Source organism: Chiloscyllium punctatum, chromosome 1 (assembly GCF_047496795.1).
Source record: "Chiloscyllium punctatum isolate Juve2018m chromosome 1, sChiPun1.3, whole genome shotgun sequence".
NCBI classification, from domain to species: domain Eukaryota; kingdom Metazoa; phylum Chordata; class Chondrichthyes; order Orectolobiformes; family Hemiscylliidae; genus Chiloscyllium; species Chiloscyllium punctatum.
Window position 1 is genome coordinate 121,231,272 of NC_092739.1, and position 26,164 is coordinate 121,257,435.

A 26,164-nucleotide genomic window follows, 5' to 3' on the forward strand; every position below is an offset into this window, starting at 1 on the left:
ATTTCTGTTATGATCTCAAATGAAACTTCGACGTACATTACACCCTAATCTACTTGCGTTTTCTCCAATTGTAAATATAGAACTTCTGCAGCACCTACTTGCCTTTCAAAGCCCAGTCACAGTAGATAGTAAAGATTGGATATATGAGCCTGTGTTCTCGGAGTAGATATCTGGATAATGTCTTGCAGCAGCTGATGCTCCACATAGGTTAAGATACCAGATACCACGGCGGCAGAATGCTGAAGATTTGACTCAGACCTTGCTCAGGATATAACTTACCAATGCATACCTAATATTGATATTTGAATATGAAATGTGGGCAGATGTTTTATTCTACAGCACAGGCATATCTCACCTTTCTGGGGAATGAAAAAAAATTTAATAAAAGCAGAAGGTCTTCATACGCAAGTATGGAAGGTGGGGGACCATACAATATGCTGTCAAAAGTACATTAAACATCACTCTCATGAAACAGAAATAAAAGGTCTTTTAGTATAATCTGCTAGGATTTTCCCATGTAAGGCAAACAATATTATTTGATTATTTGATCAAATTACACAGTATGCTACTTCAAATGTACAATTATATAGAATATCTTAACATCTAGTCAGAAGACATTTAATTATTGCTTCTTGAAAAAACTATAGACAAATGTTCATGCCCACAGGGAAGAAGACAGTAAGTTTAGCAAACAAGACTAATTCAAGCAGAAACTAACTGAATTTAAATTTCAAAAACCTGTAGGACAGATGGAAGGAGGTCAGGAGCGCCATACATTGACATGAGGGAAAAGAATTAATTAAATTCAGAGACAGTGAAATGGGTCTCGGTTTCAACACAACAAAATATACATGTAAGCCTGTTACTATGGCAACAAGATGGAAATAACAAGGAAACGTATTCTAGCAAATAAGTAAAGAAAGAAAAGCATGTTGGTCATAGAGAATTTAAGATTCCAAGTGAACAAAGAGAAGGTTGCTTTTCATGGTGATGATGTGCAACAAGTTAGAGTAGGGTGGCACAGTGGCTCAGTGGTTAGCACTACTGCCTCACAGTACCAGGGTCCCAGATTCGATTCCAGCCTCAGGTGACTGCCTGTGTGGAGTTTACATGTTTTCCCCGGGTTTGCTCCGGTTTCCTCCCACAGTCCAAAGATGTGCGGGTCAGGTGAATTGGCCATGTTAAATTGCCCATCGTATTAGGTGCATTAGTCAGAAGGAAATGGGTCTGGGTGGGTTACTCTTTGAAGGGTTGGTGTGAACTTGTTAGGTCCTGTTTCCACAGTGTAGGGGATCTAATCAAGATTAATGAGAAACCTGAGACAGAATGTAGTGTCTTCACATGAATTTCCCCTCCTCGCCTTACCTCTACTATTGATTTTAATATTCATAGGGATCTGTGTTGCCATGGCCAACAGGTTCTGCTGCAGTGCTTGTTGCATAAGTCGTTGCTGTTCTTCTGCCACAACTGAGACCTTTTTCTCCGGAGGCTCCCCGGAATCCAGCTTCTCCCGCAGCTGGTCCAGGGCAGCAGCCTGAGCTGCTGCTACCTGTGCAGTGGCTGCCTGGGCTGCAACAGCCTGAGCTGTGGTCACATGATGACCAGCGATACTGAGTGGGATTGCTATTCGATTGTGTCCGGCTGTCGAGGGCATCGATTCTTCTAGAACAAAAAGAGAGAAGGACACACTGAAAAGAATTCCATCAAATCCATAATAGGACCACAACTTACATTGCTGCCACACCTCAGTCAGGTCATGAGGTTTACAAGGGTCAGATTTTGATGTATTACAAAAATAAAAATCTGATTAATAATTCTTAAGATTATCTGTGAAAATCACTACTAATATAATTACTAATCACCAATAATATACCACTAAATAATACATCTGAAATTAAAAAAAACTTTAGATGAGAGACTTTTGATATTTTTATTCCTAGCCTTCCAGTACTCTTTAGCTCATAGCCTCCAAAGAATTCCAAATTGACAGGACACGTAATCTATTCTGCACTGTATTGTGAAAGGTGCACTTCAAAGGGAGAAAAAGTACCTTTCTGTGCATCAATGTCAATCTGAAAATTATGTGAAGTACACAACATTGGTGGAATTCAGAGGGTGAGGTGGCTACGTCAATAAGTGGCACCTTTCCTGATGAGGAGATGAATTCTCATTCCAGAGGTGAAGTTGTTGGTAATTTTTGCCTTGTGCACCACCAACAATTTAAGAGTACTCCAAAGGCACAACAGAAATTCTCCAAGAAATATCCTGGTTAACTAATGCAACCTCTCTGGACTTTGCCTTTAAATAAAACATTCTAGTATGTCCATTATTTTTGTGCACCAATTTGTTAATATCAGAAAAATGCACTTCTAGGTTAAGTGTGGCAATGATCAATCATTCTTTTGTCCTATTTGCCTACGTATTAAACCGAAATTGCCTACTCATTTTCTCACAAGAGTCATTTCTTATTAAAAACGTATTTTCAAGATCCTCGCATTTGCTGCTCTGCCTTTGGTGGTTATGGGAAGGAGCTGCCGAACAGGTCTGCAAGAGCTGGTACTTCATTTTTGTCTTTCGAAGGACATGTAAAGATCATGGGCTACATTTTGGTGCTAAAGGCAACGTAGGCCTAAGAACATTTAAATGCTCCTGTGTAAAGTAGCCAGCATTTCTTAGGGACTGTCCATGTGCAGTTAAATGTGAAAATCCAAATGCTGCTGTCTGAGATGCTCACAGCCTTGAAAAGCTTTTCAAAAATGACTCGCCCACCATCCAACTCATTGATCAATGACTTTGAATTTAAATATTTGATTTCAAATGACTGTTAACTGTCAAACAACATGAATAGGTGCATGCTTCATTACTCTAAACAACCTCTCTGGCACAGAAAATTAACTTTAAAAGCACACTGTCTCATTCCTACGGTTTTTAATTAGTGTTGGATCATTAAATATTGATTTAACAAAAAGTGCATTAAAACAAAATATTATGGACACTGGAGATTTGAAATAAAGCCATAAAAGGCTAGAAAACCTCAGTAGATCAGGCAACATCTATGATGAGAGAAACAGAGTTAGCATGTGGACTCCAAAAGCTTTTCTTCAGAATTGAAATGGGCTGGAAAATGATGGCTTGTGCTGATAGCAAAGGGGGGGGAGGGGCAAGTGGAATAGGCATCATGGTGGATGAACAGGTGTGAAGTGATTTTTAAAAATAACAGATAAAAGTCTGTTGCTGCAATAAACTAACTGCAACCTCAATTCTTAAACATTAATAACAACTTTAAAGGACAAGAGCTTCCTGTGCACTGACAGCTGTCAGTTGTTTAAATTCAGAATGAATCAGTTATCTTTATGAACATGGGACAGCCAGAAGTGAGGTGACTACAATGTAATTTCAGTTATTTTCCCTTGCTATGAAGAAGCTTAGGCCTCCGTGGATCGGTACATGGAATGGAAATTCAAAAGACTGGGCATTAAGTGACAAATGGAGCAAATCAACTCTTGATATTACCCAACTGTAACACTGAAAGAAAATGCAAAAGCACTTATGTCATAAATTACATTTACTGCTTAGTAGGCTAGCAGACTATGATGTTTACACACATTTTGAAATTTAGTTGTATACATTTATGAAACACAACATTGTGCCTTGTTTCAGTAATTTAATAATGAAATCTTGTATTTGCTTGAATCACAGTTTCTTTGTTTATAAAATCATTGAATGATACAGTACTGAATGAGGCCATGCACTTCCCATTGAGTCTATATCAGATCCTTGAAAACACTGCTCAATTAGACCTACACCCTAATGTTTTCCTCATAAGCATGCAATCTCTTTCCTTTTCAGTTATGTAGCCAATTTTGTTTTGAAGGTTACAACTGAATCTGCTTCCGTCATCTTTTCAAGCAGTGCATCCCAGAATATAACAACACCCTGTTGAAAAAGATATTTTCACTTTCCCCAGATTGCCTGGTTATCAACCACTTCATCCACCCAATCAAAACACATAATTTTGATCACCTCTACTTATACTCCCTAAACGTCTCTGGCCTAAAAAAAGAATCCCAGGTCCTCTATCTCTCTAAATAACTGAAGTCTTTCATACCTAGAACTATTTGATAGCATCATTCAGCACAACACCCACAAGAGATCAATAGTCAGACACTGAATAATACTCTCATTTACGGCTTCTGTTCCCTTGGGTGCCAGCCAGTAGGAACACCAGGTAAACATGTTTTGTTTGACAAAATTAATCAAGTTTGCTTAAGTGCAATTACAGTGGTGTGTTTTTTATATTATGGCAGTGCGTAAACAACTGATTGCGCATTTCTCCTTGCATTTCCCATACTTTTATATTTAAATGAATTGTGGTCGAGGAGGGATGGGATAACTACTGGTTACGCGAAACTTTGCTCAGGACCCAGGAAATCCTTAATCCACCTTTGAGTGATGGCTCAGAATGTTAATCATCATCAGCAATTAATCACTTCAATCATGAAACAAGACATCACTGTTCTAATCTCAGTGTCCTGATATTGTTTTAGATCTTCCTATATTTGCTGTTTATAGCATGATCTAAAGATCTCTGATTATGTTGCAACTGTCTCCTCAATATCAATTATTTCCCATGTTACAGAATAGACACTAAATGCACTTATTAGTGACAGGTATCAGTGACACATACTAATAAAGCATGCCATGGTTTAAAACCTCAGTCCCATATTAGGAATGACTAAACTTTCTTTATATACATACAAGAATGAATGAAGGTGACCAAAATGGTGGACACTATAGTGAAAGGAAGTGCTTCCCCTTACACGATCATTTCAAGGATTGATTTTAGTTTTATAACTGTACAAATGCTTAATGTGCACACACGTTCTTACCCTTGATTTCTCCTCATCAATAACTTGAATGCTTAGACAAAGATACCTACAGTGCAAACTACAGCATATCAACTGCGAATAAGTAAATGTACCTTAAATGTTTAACTCAATGCACAAAAGAATTTGAGTCACTGGGATATTTCTCCCTGTCTCTACATAGAAACAAAGTTACAAGCCAACTATATGCCATTGTGCCTCTTGAAGAATGTATTCCATTAATTAAGTGTTTTACTTAAAAATCTAAACACAATACCTTTCTTTATAGAAAATCCATGGCTAATATGGCTGCCATTATGTGTGGATATAGCTATAGTAGGCATCTGTATCTTAGGAGAAGATAAGATAGTTGGCGTCCCCACAGGGGAATAGTTAAACAATGTAGATCCATAACTCTGCCTTCGGCCCTCTCGTCTGTTGCTATCAATAGCTGCCTGCAACTCTCCAGGTGAGCTCAGCCCTCGCTTTTCACATTCATATGGATATAAGTACTTCATGTATCTGGAAGGCAATGTAAAGAAAAATGTTAGGTATAGTTGCAAATACTCTCTGAAACATAATTTGTACTATTGCATTCTCATTCTCTTCAATGCGTGCTTGGTGTAATTCTGGGACTGTAACAGCTTTTGAATCTATTACACCCATCATGAATACCAAACACTGCCAGAACAAAACGTAGTAAACTTTACTTTAAACTTCAGACCACTCTTGCTTAGAATCAATCCTTCAACTTTATTTTAGAAATCCTGTGATGTGCTGTCAATTTCTAATCTGTAAAGAAAGCTACTGCATAACACAATGTCACACTGAAGCAGTAAGTGTTCACTGTATTTTACTGTGTCATTCACTGTAACATGCAAGTGATAATAAATCATTCTCATTCAAATTAATATGAAAATTCAATTGTCGCTCAGAAAAATCAGGTTTGTTGAGTACACAATAGGGATATTATGGAAAACTAATGGATGGTCATGATTTGGAGATGCCGGTGTTGGACCGGGGTGTACAAAGTTAAAAATCACACAACATCAGGTTATAGTCCAACAGGTTTAATTGGAAGCACTAGCTTTCAGGTGGACACCCACCTGATGAAGGAGCAGCGCTCCAAAAGCTAGAACTTCCAATTAAACCTGTTGGACTATGACCTGGTGGTGTACGATCTTTAACTAAGGTATGGTGGTATTGATTGGGGGATTTCCATTCAGCTGCAGGTTGTTTTAGGGCTGAGATATATTGGTTAGGACGAGGTACAGTTTGATTAACAGGATGGGGAGAGTGCATAGGAAATACAGGGGATGGAAATGTCTTTTTTTGGGTGGGGAGGGATGTACATTGTCATAGTCGCAGGATAGCTGAGCAGGAGGCAGTCACCCCCTTCTCTGGCAATAATACCATCAGGTTTCACATTGTTCCTTGGACTCTTGGCACCAGCCTACTTCACTATGGCAGAAATCCAAGTGGTGGTGGAAGGAGATCATCAATTGGCTGTTTAATAACTATTAACTGGACACTGCCATGGTGCTGAATTTTACAGACCCACATGCCATTCTACTCCCTTGGAAAATGGAGCATTCTGTCCTTGTTGAATGAATTCCCAACTGCTGCAGCTTGTCAGTATTCTACTTTATAAACTTTCATGACCCACTTCTGAATAGAATTACAATTATAAATTGGAATATCTTTGTTTTGGAAGAATGAAGTGGGAACTATAGTTTGTATTTTTTGGCATTAATACTCCAATACATTAATTGGACTGAAACCTCTGTTTCTACATAGTTCAACAAATTAATGTGTTCAAAAGACTGGAAGTATTGAAGACAAATTCGCTGATGATAGAAAGACAGGCAGGAAAGCATGTTGTGAGGAGGACATAAAAAGTCTGCAAAGTAATGTAAGTAAGTTAAGTCAGTGGGCAAATATTTGTCAAATGGAGTATAATGTAGGAAACACAGACTTATTCACATCGATAGGTTGAATAGAAAAAGTGGATGATTATTAAAATGGGCAATGTTACGGAATGCAGCAATACAAAGGGATCGGGACTTCCTTGTATGTACATATCACAAAAGTCAATATGTACATACAGCAAGTAACTAGGAAGGTAAATAAAATGTTCTTCTTGAGTGCAGAAGGGATTGAATATAAAAGTAGGGAAGTCTTGCTCAAACTATACAGGACATTAGTGAGACCAATCTGGAGTCCAATTCAGAGTTTAGGTTCCCTTATTTGAAGAAGGATATATTTGCACTGGATGCAGTTTAGAGAAGGCCTGTTAGGTTAATTCACAGCATGAAGGATTTTCGTTTGAGGAAAGGGTGAACAGGTTGAGCCTGTATCCATTGGAGTTAGAAGAATGATCTTATCGAAAACATATCGTTAGAGTCATAGAGATGTACAGCATGGAAACAGACCCTTTTGACCAACCCGTCCATGCCAAAACGATATCCCAACCCAATCTAGTCCCACCTGCAGCACCCAGCCCATATCCCTCCAAACCCTTCCTATTCATATACCCATCCAAATGCCTCTTAAATGTTGCAATTGTACCAGCCTCCACCATATCCTCTGGCAGCTCATTCCATACATGTACCACCCTCTGCGTGAAAAAGTTGCCCCTTAGGTCTCTTCTTTATATTTCCCTCTCAACCTAAACCTATGCCCTCTATTTCTGGACTCCCCGATCCCAGGGAAAATACTTTGTCTATTTATCCTATCCATGCACCTCATAACTTTGTAAACTTCTCTAAGGTCTCCCCTCAGCCTCCGACGCTCCAGGGAAAACAGCCCCAGCCTGTTTAGCCTCTCCCTGTAGCTCAGATCCTCCAACCCTGGCAACATCCTTGTAAATCTTTTCTGAACCCTTTCAAGTTTCACAACATCTTTCCGATAGGAAGAAGACCAGAATTGCACACAATATTCCAACAGTGGCCTAACCAATGTCCTGTACAGCCGCAACATGACCTCCCAACTCCTGTACTCAGTACTCTGACCAATAAAGGAAAGCATACCAAACGCCTTCTTCACTATCCTATCTACCTGCAACTCCACTTTCAAGGACCTATGAACCTGCACTCCAAGGTCTCTTTGTTCAGCAACACTCCCTGGGACATTATCATTAAGTGTATAAGTCCTGCTAAGATTTGCTTTCCCAAAATGCAGCACCTCGCATTTATCTGAATTAAACTCCATCTGCCATTTTCAGCCCATTGGCCCATCTGGTCAAGATCCTGTTGTAATCTGAGGTAACACTCTTCGCTTCCCACTACACCTCCAATTTTGGTGTCATCTGCGAACTTACTAACTGTACCTCTTACGCTCGCATCCAAATCATTTATGTAAATGATAAAAAGTAGAGGGCCCAGCACCGATCCTTGTGGCACTCCACTGGTCACAGGCCTCCAGTCTGAAAAACAACCCTCCAACACCACCCTCTGTCTTCTACCTTTGAGCCAGTTCTGTATCCATATGGCTAGTTCTCTCTGTATTCCATGAGACCTAACCTTGCTAATCAGTCTCCCATGGGGAACCTTGTCAAACGCCTTACTGACGTCCATACAGATCACATCTACTCCTCTGCCCTCATCAATCGTCTTTGTTACTTCATAAAAAAACACAATCAAGTTTGTGAGACATGATTTCCCACGCACAAAGCCATGCTGACTATCCCTAAACAGTCCTTGCCTTTCCAAATACATGTACATCCTGTCCTACCTTGTCCCTGCCTAACCTGACTGTTTGACTCACGTCTGTTCGCAGCTGTACCCATCTCAGATCGATCTCTTTCCTCACTATCTGCCTGAGTCCCACCCCCTTCCCCCACCTTACTAGTTTAAATCCTCCCAAGCAGTTCACGCAAATTACCCTGCCAGTATATTAGTCCCCTTCCAATTTAGTTGCAATCCGTCCTTCTTGTACAGGTCACTTCTACCCCAAAGAGATTCCAATGATCCAAAAACGTGAATCCTTCTCCCATACACCAGCTCCTCAGCCATGCATTCATCTGCTCTATCGTCCTCTTCCTGCCCTCACTAGCTCGTAGCACTGGGAATAATCCAGATATTACTACCCTTGAGGACCTCCTTTTTAAATTTCTACCTAACTCTCTGTAACCTCCCTTCAGAGTCTCAACCTTTTCCTTTCCAATGTCGTTGGTTCCAATGTAGACAATTACCTCCTGCTGGCCCCTCTCTCCCGTGAGAACATTCTGCACCCTCTCTGAGACATCCTTGATCCTGGCACCAGGGAAACAACACACCATTCTGCTTTTTCTCTCCTGGCCACAGAAACGTCTGTCTGTACTTCTGACTACAGAATCCCCTAATACAATTGATCTCTTGGAAGCTGACGTATCCCTTGTTGCATTAGAGCCAGTCTCAATACCAGAAACTTGGCTGTTTGTGCTACATTCTCCTGAGAATCCATCACCCCCTACATTTTCCAAAACAGCATTCCTGTTTGAAATGGGAATATCCACAAAAGACTCCTGCTCTAGCTGCCTACCTCTCTTACCCTTCCTGGAGTTAACCCATCTATGTGACTGTATCTGAGACTTTCGCCCCTTTCTATAACTGCCATCCATCACATACTGTTGCTGTTGCAAATTCCTCATCACTTCTCAGTTGAGCTGCTTAGAGGACAGCTCCTCCCATAGGGAATCTAAAATTAGACGGCATGCTTTCTAAGTAAGTGGTCTCCCTTTAAAGACAGCAACGAAGAGGAATTTCTACATTCAGTGGATCATGCATCTTTGGAATTCTCTAGCATAGAAAGAAGTCAAGCTTAGGTCATTCAATATATTCAAACCTGAGTTATTCAGATTTTTGATTTAGAAGGAGCCAAGGGTTATGAAGGGCAAGCAGGAAAGGGGAATAATGACCACAATCAGATCAGCCATAATCTTATAGAATGACCAAGCAGATTCAAAGGGTCAAATGGCTGCCTTTTTTGATCTTATTCTGTTCTTCCACTAGTACACTCAGTGTTATTGAAATCTTTCAAAATTGTTACTTTCGAAGATGAAAGCATTAATTATTCTTCATGTAAATTTTAGATCTGAACTGATCTCAGATAACTGAACTCAACCTGAACTTCAATAGTGACTTTCTGTTCTGATGATATGGAGATATATGTATAAAGAGAAATATCATTTATGTGAAAGGTGCATGAAGGCAAAACAACAGCAGGGTTTTCATAGCAACAGCAAGGAGATAAATATTTTTTAACTAAGCAAAATGTAGGTGACTGATTAAAGATCAGAGAGAACTTCAAGGCAAATAGGAGAGATGGTCAGAAATATGGATGATATTTGGAGTAATTATATGGATTATATCTGGAGTAATTTCTTTCAGAGTTCAATATAGGACTCTAGTTTAAAGTATTTGTATAATGGAAGGTGACTAATGTCTGAAATGCAGCAAGATACTTAGTTACCTACATCCAGAACCTCAACCTGAGCTATAAAACTTCTCAAAACTCACTAAGATACTTAGGAAATTATGGAACTGTTAGTTTAACATGTATGAAGAAAAGAAAGAGGAAAAGTATGTACTTGTAATCATGTTATCAGATTGCCCCAAAAACAACATGATATTTTTCTCCCAAGCATAGAAGTCCAGTAAGATATATGATGCAAGTTTTTAACTTGATAAAATACCTTGGTAAAGTGGAACCAAGTAAACTTTTCAGCTGCATGCAGACCTTAAGGACAGGGAACTAAATTTGCAAATTAAGGACATCAAAAGAAGACGATAAGAGGGAGAAATATTTTTACAAAACAATGCAGAACAGATCACTGGCATGAGTTGTGGAACAAGAGCTCCTAATCAGTTTCTGAAAAGATCTGGGCAAATTCCTGTCAACAAATGAAATTTGGTGAGTAAGAAATTTGTGAGCAAGTAATTGTGGACTTATTAGTAAAGTGAAACTGCTCTGCTGAAAGGCATAAACTTTAAACTTGGTTAGGTGTGCAAAATGGAGAGTCTCAGATTAGCCACCCCATATATTCTCCGACTGATCTACATTGCTATTGAAGTCACCCTGGACAAAAAGGGTTCTGCTATTGTTACTTTCCTGTGCTACTATGAAGAATAGAAACTCCAAAAAATTTGAAAGCATGATTCAGGAATCTACTAACATTCACCTGGAAGAATAGACATTATAATTTCAGAAACATCAACCGTGGTTCATGAACCTGTTAGATGAGAAATACATAAAATAAATTCAGACACAAGCTAGTAGATATTATTCATACTGACTTCCATATGTTTTTTTGATAATATTCCATATGTAAAGCTTTAAAGGTCACTAAGGATCACGGATAGAAGAGCAAATTTGAAGAATCCCTACCGTGCAGAAAGAGACCATTTGGCCCATTGAGTCTGGACCAACCCTCTGAAGAGCATCCCACCCTGACCCACCACCGTCCCCATCCAATCTTCATAACCCTGAACACATTTGCTAATCCACCTAACTTGTACATCCCTAGACACATTATGGGGCAATTTAGCATTAGCCAATCCACCTGATCTGCACGTCTTTGAATTAGTTCACTAGATTTAGAATTGACTTTGCTGTCAATATCAGAAAATGCCATTAAACAGAAATCTGATGGAAAGAACAGACTTTATTGTTTAAAATAGCCATTTCATGCTGTCTGTGACCTTAAACTGCTAAACAAGCAGCCTCTTGTGTCCTTCAGTGTTGTTTCTCCATTGCTTAACAGAGTTTTTTATGTTGCTTTCTCTTCCTAACATGACGGCAATTAAAGGTCTGAAAATTACTGGTGCTGCACCTATAATGTACAAACAATGGTCTAAGCATTGATTGATGCTGACTAAATTAAAATGGCATAACAAACCAGCCTATAGGAATTACCTGTTGAGTTGAGTTTGAGAGACCTTTATAAGTCACCTAATCATTGAAGTTTATGATTGTGTTAAGCTGAAATGTAGTGTTTGAGTTGGGGCAGCTCCCACATCATAGCACCTAATCCCTCTGGATTGTAGACTCTACTTCACAGTCCCTCATAGGTAGTGGCACAGTATTTGTGTCACCGGACTAGTAATGCAAAACCCCAGGCGAATGTTTTGGGCCTATGTTTGACTCCCAGCACGGGAAATGGTGAAATTTTGAACTCACTAAAATTTGGAAATAAAAGCTAACCAAATGCTGACCACGTAACCCCTGCAAACTGTGGTTAAAACCCGAACTGGTTCATTAATGTCCTTCGGAGAAGGGGAAATCTGCCACATTTACCTGATCTGGCCTATATATGACTGCAGACTCCCAGGAATCTCGCTGAATCCTTCATACCCTCCGAAATGTCCTGGAGCAAGCCGTTCAGTTGCATCAAAATCTTTCGAAGTATAAACAGGACAAACAACCTGGCATTGACCTGGGCACCAGAAATGACAACAGAAATGCAGGCCCGTTGACCTTGCAGAGTCCTCCTTACCAACATGTTTTGGCTTGTGACAGAATTGGGAGAACAGTCTCATAGAATAGTCAAACTAAACCTGAGATTATTCCTGATGAAGGGCTTTTGCCCAAAACGTCGATTTTGCTGCTCCTCAGATGCTGCCTGAACTGCTGTGCTCTTCCAGCACCACCAATCCAAAATTTACCTAAACCTGAGATAAACACACTCACAGATTACACGCAATGTCCCAGACATCTTCATCACCATCACTATCACCGTCACAATCTCGGGCATAGCCTGACAAACTTGTAGAGAGACCTAGCAGAGGTGATGGCACACTAGTGCATAGTCAGGAAGGAGTTGTCTTCAACATTGACTTCAGAACTTTCTGATTACCATCTACTGCCAACCTCTTGGCTGATGGAATGTATGGAATGTATGAAATTCATGTGATATAAACTGACAACTGGGGAGTGGTCAGTTTATATCACATGGATTCCAAACATTCACTCCACATATCAAATAACTGCTAATGACAATAAATACCGCAAAGGCTTTAGGCCCAAACAACATTCTAGCAATAATACCAAAGATTTATATTTCAGAACAAGCAGTGCTACTCTAATACAACAGCAACACTGAAACCTACCTAACAACATGGAAATTTACACAGTAAAATCCTAAATGCTCAGATACTGGAACAGTGCATGTCATGGACAATCTCCAGATATGAGCTGATATATAGCTTTAACATTCATGTCACAGAAGTGCCAAGAAAACAGCATCTCCAACAAAAAAGGATCTAACCATTTCTCCTTGATGTTCAATGGCATCACCATTGCTGAATCCCACACTATTATCATCCAGGGTTTACCACAGCCCAGAGACTGAACAGGACCTGCCATTTAAATGCTACAGCTTTGAGTGACCCATCTCCTATCCACCATCTACAGGCCACAAATCAGTTGTGATGGTATACTCTCCACTTACTTGGATGAGTGCAGCAACAAAAGCCTGACACCATCCAGGACAAAGCAGGAAGACAGAGAGGACTGCAGATACTGGAGAGCAGAGTCAAATAGTGTGGTACTGGAAAAGCACAGCCAGTCAGGCAGTATCTGAGGAGCAGGAGAGTCGATGTTTTGAGCATAAGCTCTTCATCAGGAATCATCACATTCCTGATGAACAGCTTATGCTCGAAACGTCGACTCTCCTGCTCCTTGGATACTGCCTGACCAGCTGTGCTCTTCCATCACCACACCATCAGGACAAAGCAGCTTACTTGATTACCACTCCATCCACTGACTTCAATATTCACTCTCTCCAGCACTGACACACAGTGGCAACATTGTGTTCTATCTACAAGATGTTGTTTCTCCATTGCTTAACAGAGTTTTTTATGTTGCTTTCTCTGCCTAACATGACGGCAATTAAAGGTCTGAAAATTACTGGTGCTGCACCTATAATGTACAAACAATGGTCTAAGCATTGATTGATGCTGACTAAATTAAAATGGCATAACAAACCAGCCTATAGGAATTACCTGTTGAGCTGAGTTTGAGAGGCCTTTATAAGTCACCTAATCATTAAAGCTTATGATTGTGTTAAGCTGAAATGTAGTGTTTGAGTTGGGGCAGCTCCCACATCATAGCACCTAATCCCTCTGGATTGTAGACTCTACTTCACAGTCCCTCATAGGTAGTGGCACAGTATTCGTGTCACCGGACTAGTAATGCAAAACCCCAGGCAAAACTCCAGGCATTGGAGTAATGCAAAACTCCAATGATATCCCAACAGCACTTTCCAAACCTGCACTCATTACCACCTCGAAGGACAGGGCAACAGATACATGGGAACAGGACATCCTATAAGTTCCCTTTTAAGTCACACACTACCCTGATGGGGGGAGTATCTCACTGTCACTCATTCAAAGTCCTGTATGGCTCTTCCTAACACCATTGTAAATCAACCTGCACTTCAATGACTATAACTGGTCAAGAAGGCAGCTCATTGTCACTTTCTCCAGAGTAATTAAGAATGGATAATAAATGCTGGCCTAGCTAGCAATGCCCAAATCCCATAAAGGAATGTAAAAGGTCCTTCCATTACGGACCACATGTCATTGTCTCGCCCAATCATTCCTGATCCCAACAAACTCTGGCACTATCTATTTTTTAATTTCTTAAATATTAATCTGTGAATATTCACCAAAAAAGTCTCAATTTTAAAACATGTCGTCTTGTTTTTGAAATGCTCCATCACCTTGCTTCTCACTATCTATGCAATTTCTTTTAGATCCAAAACCTCTGAGTCACCCATGCTCTTCTCATTCTAGCCTCCTCAGTGTCCTGAATTTATTCACTTGATAAACACTGCCAATGTCTTCAGTTGCCAAGATCCTAAGTGCTGGAATTCACTCCCTAAGTCCATCTACTTCACTTTCTCCTTTTAAGACATTCCTTACAATGTCTACCTTAGTGATCCAACGGAGTTTGGCAATGTATTGAGTGGACAACTGTAGTGAAAATAAGCAATGGATGACAATCCTAATACCAACTGGTTAAAGAATCATACTGTCATACTGCACAAGCAGCGTGTCTATATAGGGATATTTCTCAGATCATTCTCTTGTAATATTAACTACAAAATACTTTTTTATAACTTACTGGGTTCTCAAGGTGAAAGCAGCACTAGTGATAGAGGTAGGGAGGTTGAGGCCTTTGGTGATTTCGCGCCAGATCTTCTTATTGATGACTTCCACTAAGCCGCCTTTTTCAGTGACCAGCTTGTACAGACTGTACAGATCTAACACCTGCTTGGCCATGATGGGAATCCGATTCACTGGAGTCCCTGTGTAAATGAAAAAAATATCCACAATCAATTGCATTAGCTTCAACATATCGACAGACATCCCACTGTTATAGGCCAATTAATTTGACCAAGTAAAACACCTAATTGCTCACTTTCTGTCAAAAAGGAAAAATATTTACTCCTCTTCTCGGGGTATTGACGCTACAAAGATAATTAATATAACAATTATTACTGTATTGTGTTCAACATAATTTAAAGAAAAGCTAGCTCTAGAATATTTAGCTCCAACTTGTTTTTTTTTATGGAGGAGCTGGAGAGCATGGCATTGACCCAAACTCAATGACAACACTCATGTGAAGATGGAAAAGAGTGAGATTAAACAAAGAAGTGTTTAGGTGACACCAAACTTAAGAGTTTTAAGAAAATTGTGGGGCAAATGAAAAGTAATCCATACTAGCCCTTCCAGGTATTCAGTTACATCTATTATTTTGTTATTTTTATACATTCCCATTTAGCTAGTTATCTTCCTGAAACTCCTCCAGCTTTTATTTCAAATAACCTATGGAACTGTTTACCTTGGAGTAATATAAACCAATAGAATGGATCTATTCAGTCTGATCAAATGCATCGATGTCACTCCTGCTATTACCAAAATTATAGAATTAGTCTGGTTTAATTGTGTGACATGTGTGAAAAATAACTGTCTGTAAAGATGATCACTCTGGTAAAAAGTAAAAATAATAAACTGAAAATGAGCAAGATTAAGTATTCAGTAATGAGTAGATATTCAGTGATGCTTGTAGATAGACCTAAATGGAGCAGTCTAGATTTTATTTAAAGTCCAGGGCACCTTTCTCTAAAGAAAATGGTGACAGCAGGTGGTTAAATGATTTAACAGAGGCACTGAAACCAAATGTGTTCATTGGAGACCAATCAGTGTAATCCCAGATGTCATTGCATTTTGGCTCAGTACTTAGCACTGCTGCCTCACAGCACTAGGGTCGTCAGGCAACTGTCTGTGTGGAGTTTGCACATTCTCACCGTGCCTGCCTGGATTTCCTCTGGTTATTCCAGTTTCCTCCCACAATCCAGAGATGTGCAGGCTGGGTAATTGGCCATGCTAAATAATATTCAGGGATGTGCAGGCTAGGTGGATTAGTCATGGGAAACACAGGAATACAGGAATGGGGTAGGTCTGGGGGGATGGATGTTCTTCAGAGAGTTGGTATGGATTTGATGGGATGAATGGCATGCTTCCACTCTATAGGAATTCTATGCAGTTCCTCAACCCAACCATCACCAACAGTGATTTCCCACTTCTCTCACCACAACTGCGTCACTCTCTAGGTTAAGTTTGGGAATGCGAATGAGTTTACAATGTTTAGCCACATTCAAAATATTGTCAAATCTTCCAATGATGAAGCAGCTCTGTCAATCCGCAGCTTAAATTGGACACCAAGCATGAGCTGGGAAATAAGATGAAATGTCGGTTAGACCCAGAATTCATTAACCTCAACATAACTGCCCTGGAATCATCCACAAACATTTAACAGGATCAACTATTTGCATTTCATGATTATAAATGTTGGATAAAGGCTGCATGATCTGTATCTGTGGACTCATCTCCCCTTCTTCAAAAAATGAAGGGGGAAGAATAGAGGTCAGAAAAAGTGCTGAAATGAGGAAATAGGGCTTACCGCCCTGAAGTGCATTCTGTCTTCTTGCATTTGCCAGTGTTTTCAACCACGACTCTACACAAGTACATGTGAATAGTTGGGAGATGTCAAAATCTGGGTCCTCAGCCCAAACCTATCCCACTGAAATGCTGCCTCTCCCTGAAGTGCCATGTGAACATGACAGCAAACATAAGGTAATGACTCTAGAAAAGACAGGCCTGGGAAATGCAGCAAGTAGGGATAAAGAACCTTGTTGCAGTCTCATTTATTTCTAATTGCTTATCAGATGAAGGTCTCAGTGTTAGCTGGTGCTCCAGGAAAGAGTCTATTGCAGCACGCCCTTGATTTTATTTTTGGGAGTGGGTTTCCACTTGTTGATTAGGATCCTGTTTGGAGCTTCTCTGGTTATATTTGGATCAAGGCAGATACTCCATCCTCAGCCTTTGGCAGCAGGATCATGAAACTCTCATCTTAAATCCAAAGGTACAATTAACATTTTTCTAAATTATTGATGCCCTGAACGCATTCTGTCTAATTTGTGCAATACTTTGGCACAGCAATTTCAACCAGGATCCAAAGTATATTGCTTCAGCTTTTGAACAAAACCATCACATTTGCTGGGGTTGTTAAATGCTCAAACCGCACTGCAGATATCATGAGATATGGGATGATGTATCAATATAGAAGGCAGATTATTGAACCTGATAATGTGTGTGTAAGTGGTTCTTTTGTATGCTTGGCCTTTCTAATTAACCCGAGGTTAGCCAAGAGAGCAGTGTAGTAAGCTGTGGATTTATGATAATAGCATAAAGACTAGTTCATTAAATATATGCCTGGCTGTATAAATCTTAGTGCACACAAGTGTTTCCTTCAAGGCGAACTTAGAAATTACATTGGCATGGAATTTGTATTCAAAAATGTCGCATCTTTCCCAGTGAATCAAATAAAGACAGAAACATTTGGTGTTTCAAAATTATCTACTTCATGGTTTTAATTTCACTCGGGTCTTCAGAGAGTTTAACACTCCCAACATTGATTGGTGTATAAATTCAACCTCTGGACATATCCCCAGAATTCAAGGTGCTGATTTTTTGTAAGCATCCATTTTTAAGGGGGTGCAAGGGCCGAGTGCTGTACATCAGCATATTATTTTCACTCCTGTAGCTGGATTCAAATTCATGATGAGCCAATTACCCTGGAGCCACAACTTGAGTTTCCATCTTGCACTCATCAGGATAAATACAAGAATACCAAATTTCAAACAATCACAGCAATTTCTTATTTTTGTTTATTCATGGGATGTGAGCATTGCTATCTGGGGCAGCATTTTTTGTTTGTCCCTAGTTTCCTTTGAAAAGGTAATGGCCCAGTCAGCAACAGCCGCATCCCATGAAAGAATAAAACAAAACTACAGGAGAAAGAAGTGCTGATTGATTGGTAAATTAATTCTGATTGGTGAGGTTTTTCTACGGAGACAGCAACAGGCAGCTATAAATCCCACGTATTCAGTGTAGTTCTCTTGCTTGCAGAGAATGACTCACTGCATATGAGTTCAATTCACTTCTAGCCAGCATGAATACTATGAACCTCACAAGCACAACCGACTTTCATAAATTGGTTCTCAATGTAGCTCTTACTGGACTCAGGATTGTTTAGCATGTGATGGGCAATTACTAAAATTGTTTTCTTTAACCCGGAAAGAAGCCCAGTGCATAAAGGTGCATGGCTATACTCATCTTCACAGTGACTGGCAATGGTGTCTTGTCCTGCTCTGGGGTTGCAGCTGTGGCTGCAGTTGGTGCCAGTTGAGGATCTCCTGAACAAAACAAATCATCTGCCATGATATCCCTATTGGAGAACTGCTCCTTGAACATATTGGGCAGGTTTTCTTCTGCTCAGAATGTTTTTCCGACTTCTCCCTCTTCCATCTGTTTGTCCTGCTGTGCCTCTAACACTCAATGCCATGTACTGCTTGCTCCAAGGTAAACTCCTGTCCTTATATTTTGGAGCAAGTACTCTATGCAGGGTTAGATCTAAATCCTTCAGCATGTGTCCTATATCTCCCTGCAGACTAGAACATCTTTAAATTAACCACGAATACAGTTGAGCCAAGAGCCAAAATCAACCAGCAATTAACCAGAAAAGTAGTTTGTAATCCCTTCAAACAGCTTTACTAGAGGTTCCTTTCTGCTGCTGAAAACATGTTCAATCTTACATGATGAGAAGACAGTTTTATCTGGAGAACTGAGTTGAAAAATATCGGTACAGCTACGCAGCCAGACAAACATCTCCACAAAGTGGAATTCAGTTGGACTTAAACAAGAACAGTGCATATGTATAACAGCTTCCATTATGTAAGCAAACAGGCACTTACAGTATTAAGTTCTGAGGAGCCCAATTTCATGCTCAACCTGTTTTTATGAAATTAACCCATTTCAGCATTTCAATCCATTTGTTTAAAATCAGTTATATTTTGTTACAAAACTCTATAAAAGAGAGGCAGCTATTTAAGTTAATTATATTTTTGGCAAGAAGTTGGATGTGCAATTATTCATATTTCAATGTTTTTTGAATATTGAAAATTAATCTCAGTCTTCTTGAGAAAAACCAACAGAGCTAGAATGAACAGAGTTGTTGTCTCTGGTTTGTTACCCGTGCCACGTGATAGAGAGTCGAGGAATAGGGAGAGAGAAGAGTTAAATGCGTGGCTACAGGGATGGTGCAGGAGGGAGGGATTCCGGTATCTGGATAACTGGGGTTCTTTCTGGGGAAGGTGGGACCTCTATAAACAGGATGGTCTCCACCTGAACCTGAGGGGCACCAGCATCCTTGACGGGAGGTTTGCTAGTGCTCTTTGGGAGGGTTTAAACTAACTCTGCAGGGGCATGGGAACCTGGACTGTAGCTTTAGGGTACAGGACCTTGAGTGTAGGGAGGTTAGGAACAAGGCATCGATCTCGAAGGAGGGTGCCTGTAAACAGGAAGGTAGCTTGAAGTGTGTATACTTCAATGCCAGAAGGATAAGAAATAAGGTAGGTGAACTTGCAGCGTGGGTTGGTACCTGGGACTTCGATGTTGTGGCCATTACAGAGATGTGGGTAGAACAGGGACAGGAGTGGCTATTGCAGGTTCCAGGGTTTAAATGTTTTAGTTGGGTCAGAGATGGGGGTAAAAGAGAGGGAGGTGTGGCATTGCTTGTCAAGGATAGTATTACAGCGGTGGAAAGGACGATGGAGGAAGACTTGCCATCTGAGGTAGTTTGGGCTGAGGTTAGAAATAGGAAAGGTGAGGTCACCCTGTTAGGAGTTTTCCACAGGTCTCCTAATAGTCCGAGAGACGTAGAAGAAAGTATTCCAAGGATGATTCAGGAGAAGAGTGAAAGTAATAGGGTGGTTGTTATGGGGGACTTTAACTTCCCAGATATTGACTGGGAAAGCTATAGTTCGAGTTTGTTAGATGGGTCGGTGTTTGCCCAATGTGTGCAGGAGGGTTTCCTGACACAATATGTTGACAAGCCAACAAGAGGTGAGGCCATACTGGATTTGGTTCTAGGTAATGAACCAGGCCAGGTGTTAGACTTGGAGGTAGCTGAGCACTTTGTGCCCCATATCCTTGGAGACAAAATTGGACTTGGGGTCTTTAAACTGAGGGGGATGTGGAAAGAGAAATTTCCAAACTCAACCTCCCTGCCTTGGGGGCAAAGATCTGTCCTTATGTCTCTTTGCAAAATGAATCAATTGGGAATAATTTTTTTCTATGAATGCCATGATCTACAAGCAGGGACGAGCAAGGGTCCAAATCAGAACTCTTTGTTGGCAATGTCTTGTTTAACTCCTTCACCTTTATTAGCTTCAGCACAAAAGTATTAGGTAAATCCAATTTAATGTGTAAAAGCAAGTGGTATAAAATTGATGAAAAATTGGTGTATTTTTACTCAATTGAAACAATGTTTTTTAACTCAAACTGACACATTTTTATTTTAACCAATTCACTTATATTGCTAACTCTATGCTGATTTTCTTTTAAAAAGTGATTTCAAAAAAATACAGTTTGCATTTCATATGTCTCATGGAATTGCTACAGTGCAAAAGAAAGCCATTTGGCCCATTGTATCAGCACTGGCTCTTTGAATGAGCAATTCTGCCACGTTCACAATATAATCCTATACATTCTTCCTTTACAGGGAACAGTCCAAATTTGCTTTAAATTATTTGGTTAAACCTGCCTCCATCAGAAGTTCAGATGTTAAAGTTCTGAATCGGAGTTAGGCAAGTTTTGATGGTACAAGCCAGCAACATTCAAAAGTGACGACCGACTTGACACTGACATTTTTTACAAACCCACCGACTCCCATAGCTACCTGGATTACACCTCTTCCCACCCTATCTCTTGCAAAAATGCCATCCTGTATTCCCAATTTCTCCGCCTCCGCCGTATCTGCTCCCAGGTTCTTTAGAGACCGCAATTTCCCTTCCCACGTGGTTAAAGATGCACTCCAACGCATCTCGTCCACATCCCGCACCTCCGCCCTCAGACCCCACCCCTCCAACCGTAACAAGGACAGAACGCCCCTGGTGCTCACTTTCCACCCTACAAACCTTCGCATCCTACACTTTCCACCCTACAAATCATCCACCGACATTTCCGCCACCTCCAAAAAGACCCCACCACCAGGGATATATTTCCCTCCCCACCCCTTTCCGCCTTCCGCAAAGACCGTTCCCTCCGTGACTACCTGGTCAGGTCCACACCCCCCTACGACCCACCCACCCATTCTGGCACTTTCCCCTGCCACCGCAGGAACTGTAAAACCTGTGCCCACACCTCCTCCCTCACCTCTATCCAAGGCCCTAAAGGAGCCTTCCACATCCATCAAAGTTTTCCCTGCACATCCACCAATATCATTTATTGTATCCGTTGCTCCAGATGTGGTCTCCTCTACATTGGGGAGACTGGGCGCCTCCTAGCAGAGCGCTTTAGGGAACACCTCCGAGACACCCGCACCAATCAACCAAACCGCCCCGTGGCCCAAGATTTCAACTCCCCCTCCCATTCTGCCGAGGACATGGAGGTCCTGGGCCTCCTTCACCGCCGCTCCCTCACCACCAGACGCCTGGAGGGAGAACGCCTCATCTCCCGCCTCGGAACACTTCAACCCCAGGGCATCAATGTGGACTTCAACAGCTTCCTCATTTCCCCTTCCCCCACCTCATCCTAGTTTCAAACTTCCAGCTCAGTTACTGTCTCCTTGACTTGTCCGACCTGCCTCTCTTCTTTTCCACCTATCCACTCCACCCTCTCCTCCTTGACCTAGCACCTTCATCTCCTCCCCCACTCACCCATTGTACTCTATGCTACTCTCTCCCCACCCCCACCCTCCTCTAGCTTATCTCTCCATGCTTCAGGCTCACTGCCTTTATTCCTGATGAAGGGCTTTTGCCCGAAACGTCGATTTCGCTGCTCGTTGGATGCTGCCTGAACTGCTGTGCTCTTCCAGCACCACTAATCCAGTATTTGGTTTTCAGCATCTGCAGTCATTGTTTTTACCTTTACAACATTCAAAAGTTGATAGGAGTAGGCTGTCCACAGGAAAAGGGACTTCTGGCAAGTGGGAGGCTTTCAAAAGTGAGATAATAAGAGTTCAGAGACAAGATTTTCCTGTCAGACTGAAGGGTAAGGCTAGTAGGAGTTTGCAACAATGCATGAATAGAAATATCGAGGCTCTGGTCAAGTATACGAAAGCAGCAGACAACTGGGATCAACTGAATCTCTTGAACAGTAGAAGGGGAGTAGGGGCATTCTTAAAAATGAAAATCAGGAGGACAAAAAGGGGATATGAGGTAGCCTTGGCAGATGAGGTTAAGGATAATCCAAGGTAATTCTACATGTATGTTAAGGGCATAGAGCAACTAGGGTGAGAATAGGGCCCTTTAAAGATCAACGAGGTTGTTTTCATGTGGAACCACAGGAGATGGGTGAGATACTAACCGAATATTTTGCTTCAATATTTATTGTGGAGAAAGACATGGAAGGTAGGGAACATGGGAAATAAATATTGATGTCTTGAAAATAATTCACATTACAGAAGAGGAGGTGCTCGAAGTCTTAAAAAGCATAAAGGTAGATAAATCATCGAGACCTGCTCAAGTTCCACACCAGAGATTAGTAAGGAAAATTAAGGCTCATTGTATCTGAGGTAATGTATTGACATGGATAGAGAACTGGTTGGCAGCCAGGAAGCACAGAGTTGGAATAAACAAGTCCTTTTCAGAGTGCCAGGCAGTGATGAGTGGGGTGTCACAGAGTTCAATGCTGGGACCCCAGCTGTTCACAATACACATAAATGATTTGGACGAAGGAATTGACTGCAACATCTCCAAATTTGCAGATGACAGTAAGCTGGATGGCAGTGTGTGCTGTGAGGAGGATGCTAAGAGGCTGCAGGATGACTTGGACAGACTGGCTGAGTGGGCAAATACCTGGCAAATGCAATATAATGTGGATAAAATTGAGGTCATCCACTATGGTCACAAAATAGGAAGGCAAATTCTTATCTGAATGGTGGCTGTTTAGAAACGGTGAAGTGCAATGAGACCTGGGTGTCATTGTGGAACAGTCACTGAAGGCTGGCATACAGGTGCAGCAGGCAGTGAGGAAAGCTAATGGCATACTGGCCTTCATAGTGAGAAGATTTGAGTATTGGAGTAAGGATGCCGTGCTGCAGTTATACCGGACCTTGGTGAGGCCTCACCTTGAGTAATGTTTTGGTCTCCTAGTGTGAGAAAGGACATTCTTGCTATTGAGGGATTCCCAGTTCTCCAGACTGATTCCCAGGATGGCAGGACTGACATATGAGGAAATACTGGATTGACTGGGCTTGTACTGACTGGAATTTAGAAGAATGAGGGGGGAATCCTGATGGGACTCGACAGGCTGGATGCGCAAAGAATGTTTCCGATGTCTGGGAAGTCCAGAATTAGGGGTGATAGACTAAGAATAAGGGGTAAGCCATTCAGGACTGAAATAAGAATGAATTTCTTCACTCAGAGAGTTGTGAACCTGTGGAATTCTCTTCCACAGGAAGCAGTTGGAGCCAGTCCATCAGATATATTTGAGGGGGAGCTAGATATGGTCCTTGCAGCTAAAGGGATCAAGGCGAACATGGAGATGACGGGAATGAGATACTGAGATTGCATGATCAGCCATGATCATATTGAATGGTGGTACAGGCTCGAAAGGCTGAATGGGCCTACCTCTGCGCCTATTTTCTAGGTTTCTATGTTTCTAAGTGTATTCAAGGACATTTTACGAAGCGAGGGCCTCTAGCAGAGATACAACCACAGGCGAGGTGCCAGAGGACTGGAGGTGGCTAATCAGGCTATTCCCGATGAAGGGCTTTTGCCCAAAACATCGATTTTCCTGCTCATTGGAATCTGCCTGACCTGCTGTGCTTTTCCAGCACCACTCTAATCTAGACTCTGGTTTCCAGCATCTGCAGTCCTTGTTTTTACCTGGAGGTGGCTAATGGTGTGCGCAGGAGAAGTTGTTGGGAGGGATTGTGAGAGATGGGATTTACCTGTATTTGGAAAGGTAAGACAGATTAGCAATAGTCAGCAAAGTTTCATGCATGGGAACTCATGTCTTACAAACTTGATTGAGTGTTTTGAGGATGTTACCAAGAAGATAGATGAAGGTAGAATGGTAGACATTGTCTACTTGGACTTTAGCAAGGCCTTTGACAAGATTCTACATAGTAGACCACTTAGTAATGTTATATCACCTGGGATTCAGGGAGAGCTTGCCAACTGGATGCAAAATTAGTTTGATGGTAGGAGATAGAGGGTGGTTGTGAAGGGTTGTTTTTCAGACAGGGAAGCCTGTAACCAGCAGTGTTCCCCAAGGATCGCTGCTGGGTTAACTGTTGTTTGTCACTTATACAAACGATCTGGATCAGAACATAAGAAGCATTGTTAGTAACTTTGCAGATATCACCAAAACTTTAGTGTTCATCCCAGAATGCACCAAGTCTGCTTATTTGAACAGCTTCTTATTTTTATACTTTGAAAGCATCCAACTTGTTCTGAATAAGTGGTCCCAACTTCAAGCGGGATACATGACGCTGCAATCGACCCGAGTCTTGTCAATATTGCACCATTTCCTCGGATTTTCTTTACTGTTACTCAGTAAAGATCCATTACCCTCGCAGAGCAAAACCTTAATAACTATCAAATGGCCCATCAATTAAATTTGATTATTGATATCATTGCTACCTTTGTAATATATAGCTCAGTTTACAATTAATTTCTATTTGCTAAAGAAAATCAACACTAAGTTTAAACCAATGTATTTCTGCTCTAACACACCTTTGATAATGCTGACAATCTGGGTTCAAGTAATTAATAAATCAATATGCAGTAATTTCATTAAAACTAAACAATGATTCTTCATAGCCATGATGAAATTTGATTTCTTTACATTAAAATGCATTACCACTTCAGCACAGATGGGGCAACCATGAATTGTATGCCATCTCAGATGTATCACTGTCCCTAGTTTCCACTGAAGGAGAAAGTATTTTGCCCACATAGTGAGACTGAAAATGGCTAGTTCTGTATAATTCCCATGCATTTGCTGGTGGTGTGGTCTGCACAATATTGACAGAGGTCAAATGTCATCCTGTTTGCTAAGAAAATGTGTTAAAAACATGGTTAAGTATGGCGGTTACTAGAACCACTTTGGGTGATTATAAAACAATTTGTGATGACGTATTTTACTTCCATATTTTCAAATCTTTGGAAATAAATAAATGGGAGAAGGGTGTTTCTAAGTTCATGCAAAGCATTATAGACAAACTCTGCAAATGTGTAAACATGTGCAAAGTTAATACCCTCCTTAAACTACTTTATCCAATGTCCTTAGATTTGCACTATTTTGTCATTTGTGACTATCAGTAATGATGAATTCGTGCATGGATCAAAATAATTGACCATCCTTCAGTGATTCAGAGTTACAAGTTTGCAGTTATCATCTTAATTAGAAGTAGCTCTGCAAGATACAAAAACACACCCCTCAGTAGAAGCCATGGGGACATGGTTTCACAGAATTCACAACAGATAAAATACTAAACTACACTAAATCATGAATGTTAATCTTGCATCATCTTTCCAGGCTGCAGCTCGGAAGCTGCTGTCTCACTTGGTACCATTAAACTCCCAAAACAAAACATTTTAACAACTTTAAATAAATGAAGGCAAGGGCCAGATTAATGAGCCCAAAAGAACTGTCGATATCTTAGACTACACAGCAATCTCTTAAATATTGCTCCATGAGAAACAAATGTAGTATATAGCAAAGTGAAGGAAGATTCTGTGAGAT

At 40.8% G+C, this 26,164-nt stretch overlaps 1 protein-coding gene across 8 annotated transcripts in view; it reads right to left on the reverse strand.

Moving 5' to 3' along the window:
- The window catches only part of arid3c (AT rich interactive domain 3C (BRIGHT-like)), a 505,674-nt gene that overhangs the window by 18,095 nt on the left and 461,415 nt on the right, over positions 1 to 26,164 (reverse strand). For 7 of the 8 annotated variants that reach the window (XM_072573252.1, XM_072573250.1, XM_072573264.1 and 4 more), the window contains exons 4-6: positions 14,970 to 15,153; positions 5,143 to 5,387; positions 1,366 to 1,662 (exon numbers count right to left, since the gene is read on the reverse strand). In XM_072573252.1, the coding sequence (XP_072429353.1) occupies positions 1,366 to 1,662; positions 5,143 to 5,387; positions 14,970 to 15,153 (726 nt within the window). The remainder of the gene's footprint in view (positions 1 to 1,365; positions 1,663 to 5,142; positions 5,388 to 14,969; positions 15,154 to 26,164) is intronic. The other variant, XM_072573259.1, reaches the window with a different exon arrangement.